Source organism: Nanorana parkeri, unplaced genomic scaffold (assembly GCF_000935625.1).
Source record: "Nanorana parkeri isolate BGI_ZX_2015 unplaced genomic scaffold, ASM93562v1 scaffold1560, whole genome shotgun sequence".
Classification (NCBI taxonomy): domain Eukaryota; kingdom Metazoa; phylum Chordata; class Amphibia; order Anura; family Dicroglossidae; genus Nanorana; species Nanorana parkeri.
In genome coordinates this window covers 74,342-81,566 of record NW_017307828.1, presented here as the reverse complement: position 1 = coordinate 81,566, position 7,225 = coordinate 74,342, and the positions used below count along the sequence as shown (strand labels likewise).

The window sequence follows — 7,225 nt, the reverse complement described above, 5'->3', positions numbered from 1 at the left end:
GGAGCTGCGGGTTCGTGATATTGGGAGGATTGGCATGTTATTGCCGTTGTCTGGAGGAACCAGACAGTGGCCCTGAAGATTGAGGCCGAAGCAGTAGTGCTGCAAAAGAGACTTATTAAAAGACTGGGACACCGTGAGTGTATGGGACAACTCGAGTATTGGTGAGCCCTTATCTGTTATATGCTACAGCAAGCTATTTATGTTGGATTTCGTGATTATCTACCGTTTTTAAGGAAAAAAAAGACTGTGTTTTGAAAAACCCGCTGTGCGAGTGCTCTGTCTCGCATATATGCGTCAGGTGCGCCTACGTGCCGCACATGTTGCAAATGGAGTGAGCGCAATAATTTTGGAGCCATTAAGGCCGGGTTCACACCTGGGCGTTTTACAGCGCTGATCGACGCGCTGTAAAACGCCCTGCAAGTGAAATCCTATTATATCCTATGGGCATAGTTCTCACTTGGGCGTATTTCAGCGTGTCAGAACGTGCTGAAAAACGCCCTGTGCCCAAATAAGTACAGGAGCTTCTTTGGGGCATATTTTCGCGCGTATCCATTAGGATACAGCCGGATAGCCCTCGTAAACGCGTGTTTGACACGCGTTTTGTGGGCTGCAAATAGCGGTTAAAACATACACCGCAAAACGCGCGTCATACACGCATATATAACGTAGGGAAACTTTTTTTGTTTTTTTTTACATTTATGGCACTTTTTTAATTATACATCTTGGCTGGTGAAGACTATTGATTTAGCTTATACGGCTAAGGGGTTGGAAACGCAGAGGGAAGTCACAATGCATTCCACACGGAGTATTGTTACATCCTGGGTGGCGGCTTGTCGCTTTCCTGAAGCAAAGCAGCAAACATGGTCTTTCATTCATACTTTTATGACCCATTATTGTGTTAAGCCTGCAGCTCTAACCACTGTTGGAAAAAATTATTTGCTTCTGTGTGTGATTAAAAATCCAGCATTCCCTCCCTGTTTGTGCGAGTTGATCCATCCACATCCTGTTATCTTCCCACTTGGGGGTAGCGCTTAACCCCCCCCCATTTTTTCTGTTTGTGTTTTTTTCTGAGGATACTCAGCAGCTGCTGAACGTTCCTCTACTAATTGAACGTTTGACCTGCATATCCATCTCACCACAAACACCTAGGACTCCAGGATCACCACTGTCACCCCCATCGATGACATTGCGTCACCACCATTTCAACGGTGAGTTGCTACATATCACTTTTGTGATCTACCACTATTGATTTCTCACCTCTCCATTGTGTTTATCTCCCACTTTGGTCCTCTCCGCCATCAACTGGACATTTCCACACTGCCATCCCCTGGATCCGCCCTTGCCTTTGCGCCTCCCCCCAATACCGCACCATTCATCATTTCCAAAGGCTTCCACAACAAAAGAGAGGGCAAGGATATTAGAGGGTGGGTAAGAGATAGGAGGATATCATCGGCAAACAAGCTGAGTTTAAAGGGAATGCCGCAACCTAGCAACTTCCACAACTCCAATAGAAGGGGTATCTCGAATTAGCATAGCGAGAGGTTCAATGGCCAAAATAAATAGGATGGGGGAGAGAGGGCAGCCTTGCCTCGTGAGACAGGGAATGCGTCGGAGAGATGTCCCATATACATGACTTGCCCAGAGGGATTGTGATATAGTGTGAAGACCCATGCACGAAAAGGAGGGCCTGAAATTCCACCTCGTCAGAGTATAATGCAGGTATTCCCAGGACAACGTGTCAAATGCTTTATAGCTATCCAATGATGAGAGGAGACCCGGAAGTGACCTCTGTTGGATAAGATGTATCAAGTGAACCACTGCTTGATACATTGTCTCCAGCCTGTCGAGAGGGAGTAAACCCAACTTGATCCCTGTGTACAAGAGAACACAAGACCTTGTTCACTCTGACTGCTAGCATTTTCCCCAGACGTTTAATAGCTATGTTTTACAAGGATGTTGGGCAGTAATTCGCAACATCCATGTCCTCCTTACCAGGTTTCAGGATCATAGAGATATTTGCGGAAAGAGAGAACAGGTTAAAAGAGAACTATGGGGTAAGTGTTTTTCCCCATAGTTCTCTTAAGGGTCATAGGAGGACATAAACTAGCCTCCTCCCGTGACCCAAAGCTCAGTATATCGTGAGCTACAGCTCGCGGTATACTGAGACTGCCGCAGCCAGGATGGATCCCGACATTACTGTCGAGATCCACCCAGGTGCGTGAGTGACAGCTGGCTCTGCCTATCAACAGGAAACGGGGGGTTGGGGGGGAGGAGAAACAGGCAACCACATATTCAAATAAGTGAGGTGTGAGCAGCAAGGTGGAGGCAGATGTTAAAGGAGGCTGATTGTGTATACAAGGGTGGGGAATGGAGGGGGAGAGGAATCCAGAGTGCATATCCATGTATACATAGGGGGGTAGTAGGACTAGGTGATCCAATATAACAGAAAGGGTACTATGTGGTTAGGATGTCAGGGTAAAAGTAAACATCAAACTTGCAGTACTCTAGGGTCCAGAAAAAACACTGTAGGCAAACATAGTAGTAACAGTTTAGAAGCAACATGGCAGATTACTCCAGACCAACGGGCAAGGCACAGTGATGACAGGAGGCCAAGGCCGAAGAGGATCAGTACTGCAGTTCTCCCGTTTTGTGCGCAAGGAACGTCGAGGGCAAAGTTCCAATAGGAACAAGTGAAGCAGGCAACATGCCTGAATGAGGGTAAGGCCACGAGGACAGTACTCGAAATCACGAAAGTGAGTAGGATCCGACATCCTTCCCTAAGCGTGATCCGATGATGTGGGAACAGGCCTCTTGGCAGGGACCGGGGTCCAGATGGGGGTCAACGTGGTGATGCAAGGCTGTGTTGAAAGCCAGGCCATCCCGGAGATGAAGAAAGGAGGCCCAGGTCTCGAGATGTTGAGCTTCATCTGGGGAGGATACGCTGTGCGATTTCTCACCGTGTTGGAAGACAAGATGGAAGGGGTACCCCCAAGTGTAGCGAATCTGATGTGAATGTAGTGTAGCCAGAAAAGGTTTGAGGGCTCTTCGCTTCTGGATGGTGATAGGACTCGGATCAGCGTAGATTTCGTATTTGAAGCACTAAGGTATGAGCAATTTGTGCCGCCTGGAATATGACGTCCTTCATGCGGTAGTAGGTGAATTTCACTTTGACGTCTCTAGGGAGACCCGAAGGGGCCAAGAGTGGATAATTCAATCAAACTCCAAACGGTCTATCGGGATTGCTGGATTGTATATCTTCCACTGCCTCAGGTATGCCACGGATAGGAAGTTTTCCCCTCCGTGCCCTATTCTCAAGATTTTTCAGTTTCAAGATAGTCGCTGCCTGTTCTATATGTAGAGAGGTGAGAGAGGCAGAGTGAGCATTCACGACGGGTGTCGTATCGTCCACTTTAGTCTCTAAAAGGTCCGTGCGGGAGCCCAGGTCCCTGAGCTCTTTGGAGAGGTTGGCAGTTATTTGGTCTGTGGCCGTCTTGAGCTCTGCCTGCAGCATGGCTTTAAATCGCTCCAAAAGTTGAGCATCTCTAAGATGATTAGGAGATGCCAGGGCTGGAGAAGAAGCAGCGCTGCTCCCAGGAGAGGAATCAAGCAGATCAGAGGGAGTCATCGATGGAGAGGGCTGCTCCAGATACAGCTGGGGAGGACTCCATTGTGCACGTGGCAGAAGCAGCAGCCTTGGCAGGCCGCGCTGAAGACGAACGCGGAGTCTTGTAAGAGCGTTGGGAGCCCACACTCCTGCCTGCCCATGGGGGAGGAAGCAAGGTTCCAGGAAGGTAGATGAGGTCGGGGACAAGTGTGCGATGCAGGTAGGTGGAGAAAAACGTCCACGAGTGCCCAGATGAGCTGAATTAGCACACGTCTGCCATGTTCAGCGGCTCATTTGTATATTCCTGGAATAAACATCTGTAAAATCTGTGTCTGCATTGCATGTTCAAACCTTAATTCCATAAGTAATAACAGGTTAACTGTTGTGATATATACCATGTCTTTACTTATCTTAAAATTAGACTAAACCAAGCCTTATAAATGAACAATAATATTGGGTATTTTCAACAAATCCTCTCTTTCTAACAGTGGTACCTTTTTTGTTTCACAATGGGCAACAGGCGCTTCCAGTTTGTGGACCTTTTTTAAAAAAAATTTGATTTAAGAGTCTTTCCAAAAGAATTTTGCTCCGGTCCTGGGTCTTCTATACCCTAGGGGGTAACCCATTTATTTGATATTTAGACAACCTTTTGTTACAAGGACAGACCTCCCTGGCCTTGAACTCCAGTGTGGTATTCACACTGCAGACTTTTGTGGACATGGATGGATCTTGGTCATCTGGAAATTTTTATGTCTGATTTCATCGAATGCATGGAGTATTTGGGCCTCCTCCTGGATACTTTTCAGACTAACGCCTTCCTTTCCTGGGAAAAATTGATAATACTGCAGTGTTAAGTTGACAACTTCAGTCTTGGCATTGGTAATCCCTTCTGAGCTGCATGTGGGTTCTGGGATTAATGGAATCCACCTGCAAAGTGTTTTCTTTTGCCAAATTACACTCGTGGTTCCAAATAACTGCACACCACAGCGCTCAGCAGACTCCTAATCATCTCCAACATCAATCGTTTGCATGTTGCCGTCATCAAAAGGCCACTGGGAAGTTTTCCTCGTAAGACGTGCAAAGCAAACAGCGCCTTGTCCTCGTGTAATGCTGTTTATTTTATTTTTTTTCCACAAATATTTTTTATTGTTTTCAAAAAGACAATACAATAAAACAGAAAACATATTGAAATAACTCAAAAAGCATAGTCAAAGTAATCAGAAAATGTTGTGGGGATTATATATAACATGCTTACTTAGGAATGAACAACCAAGTAGGACTGTTGACTACATAGAATCAATAGAGTAAACCACTGAACCACTAATAGAGTGCACCACTGTAATCCAATTCTGGAGATTTAAGCCCCACTAGTGAGCAAAAATAGGGACATATGTGCTAGTAATGCCCATTGGGAGCAGTAGACAACATGGAGAGTAAAGAAAAGGGGGAATTAAATGGGTATGAACTGTAATAGGGTGGGTAGGCACTTAATTCAATTCACAGGAGATTCCATCAAATCTGTAGATGGACCGAGTCAAAGTTCAAGGAACTATCATAGAGGGTCCAGGGCTCCCATATTTTCTCGAATTCAGTACAGGAATCATCTAAGATAGCTATTAGTTGCTCATTAATCATCACACTAGTAATGCGGTTTTTAACCTCCATAAAACTAAGCTCAGGGGATTTCCAGGATCTAGCAATTGTTTGTTTCGTGGCCATGAATATGTTGGATACCAAGCATTGTTGATGTTTTGTGTAAACCCATTATGGGTTTATGTAGAAGCGCTTTGATCAGGTCACACTTAAAAATTACATTAATTAGAGCATAAATTCGGGTCCATAAACGTTTAGCTTTAGGACAGTCCCACCAAATATGTTTCATGGTGCCTAGATGTCCACACATTCAAAAACATTGAGGGGATTGAGAGGAGAAGAATTTGTGCATGAGGTACGGTGTGTAATACCAGCGAAACAATACTTTATAGGAGTTTTCTTGCGTTAGGATATTTCGAGAACAAGAGTTTATATTCCCCCAGATTGCCGACCAATTGGTTTCGGAAATAGAGGAGCCTAAATCATCCTCCCAATTGGTTTGGAAGAGCATAGTGGATTGTGAAAGATGATCGGATAGGGATGATTGGATTAAGGTTATCAGGCCGGGTGAGTGTGGATCACACCTACATCTGTGTTCAAAAGGGGTAATAGAATAGGGTGGAGAAGCTAAACAACTCAATGATTGTACAAAGGTACAAATTTGGTGGTAGTGGAATAGTTCAGTTTGTGGTATTTGGAATGATTCTCTGAGCTGAGTGAGTGAAGGTACGAATCCCCTGGGGTGTGAGCATGTAGAATACATTTTCCAAACCAACTGTCGTCCACCAGGAAAACCTTTTTGGGTGAACCATCCCAGGGTAAAAGAGGGCAATGAGTATGCGACAGAAGCGGAAGATGTGGAGAAATTAGACGGCCCATACATTTCACCAAGTCCCATATCCTTAAAGAGTGTTGCATGGCAGGACCCAGGCAAGGGGGTCTGTAGGAGGGTGGGAGCCACAGTAAATTAGAAATTAGAGTGGGGAAGGCATCCACTATATCGATGGAAACCCATAAGGGCAAATACGTTTTTGAAGATAGAGTACAAGAGGGGCAATTTGCACTGCTCTATAATAACTCAGGACATTAGGCACCCCAAAATTCCCTTGCAGTCTGGGCCTGAAAAGAACTCGAGTGTGTATTCGCGGTTTAGTTCCTCTCCCAAATAAAATTGGAAGTATGCTTTTGGATTATGCGAAGTATATGTGAAGGCACCGATATTGGTAAGACTCTAAATACATAGAGTAGCTTAGGAAGAAAGGACATTTTAATGGCATGGACCCTCCCTTTCCAGGACACATGAAAATCTTTCCAAGAAATCAGGAGCTGCTTAAGTTGGTGAAGTAAGCTGGGGTAATTTGCTTGATAAAGAGTAGAATACAAGGGGGTGAGTTTAATTCCTAAATATTGAAGGGAGGAAGACCACAGGAAAGAGTATTGTAGTTGTAATTGTGATTTTTGTAGCTTCCTGTAGAGACACTTTCATTGCTTGTGATTTAGATGGATTAATTTGCAAGCCCGAGACTGTCGCAAATGTGTTGAATGAAGCGATTTAAGTGTGGTAAGGAAGAATGTGGAGAGGTCAAGGTTAGCGAAATGTAATTTGCAAATAAAGAGATTTTATGTGAGTAGTCGGCAATTGATAGACCTGTTATTCCTGTATCCGATTTAATCGAGATTGCCAGGCGTTCAAAGGCTAAGAAAAATAGGATAGGGTAAAGTGGACACCCCTGCCTAGTGCCACGCTCTATCTTGAAGAGGGCAGAACTGAATCCCTGATATTTCAAAAAAGCTGTAGGACAGGAGTGAATTGCACGTATCCAAGACATAAAACCGGAACCAAAACCCCATTTCTCTAACGTCGACATAATGTATGGCCAATGGAAGATGGAATCAAAGGCTTTATTCATATCTAGGCAGAGTAGGAACATTTCCCTTTTACATTGATGAGCCAGATAACACAATGAGATAAATTTGCGTATATTATCCCAATCTTGTCTTAGGGGCACAAAACCCACGTGAATTAGT

At 44.7% G+C, this 7,225-nt stretch overlaps 1 protein-coding gene across 1 annotated transcript in view; it reads left to right on the top strand.

Annotated features, from left to right (window-relative positions):
* Nucleotides 1–3,627: 3,627 nt before the first annotated feature.
* Nucleotides 3,628–7,225, top strand: part of LEMD1 (LEM domain containing 1) — a 46,177-nt gene continuing 42,579 nt past the window's right edge. Inside the window, exon 1 of the mRNA XM_018570570.1 lies at nucleotides 3,628–3,728. Coding sequence (XP_018426072.1) covers nucleotides 3,628–3,728 — 101 coding nt within the window. The remainder of the gene's footprint in view (nucleotides 3,729–7,225) is intronic.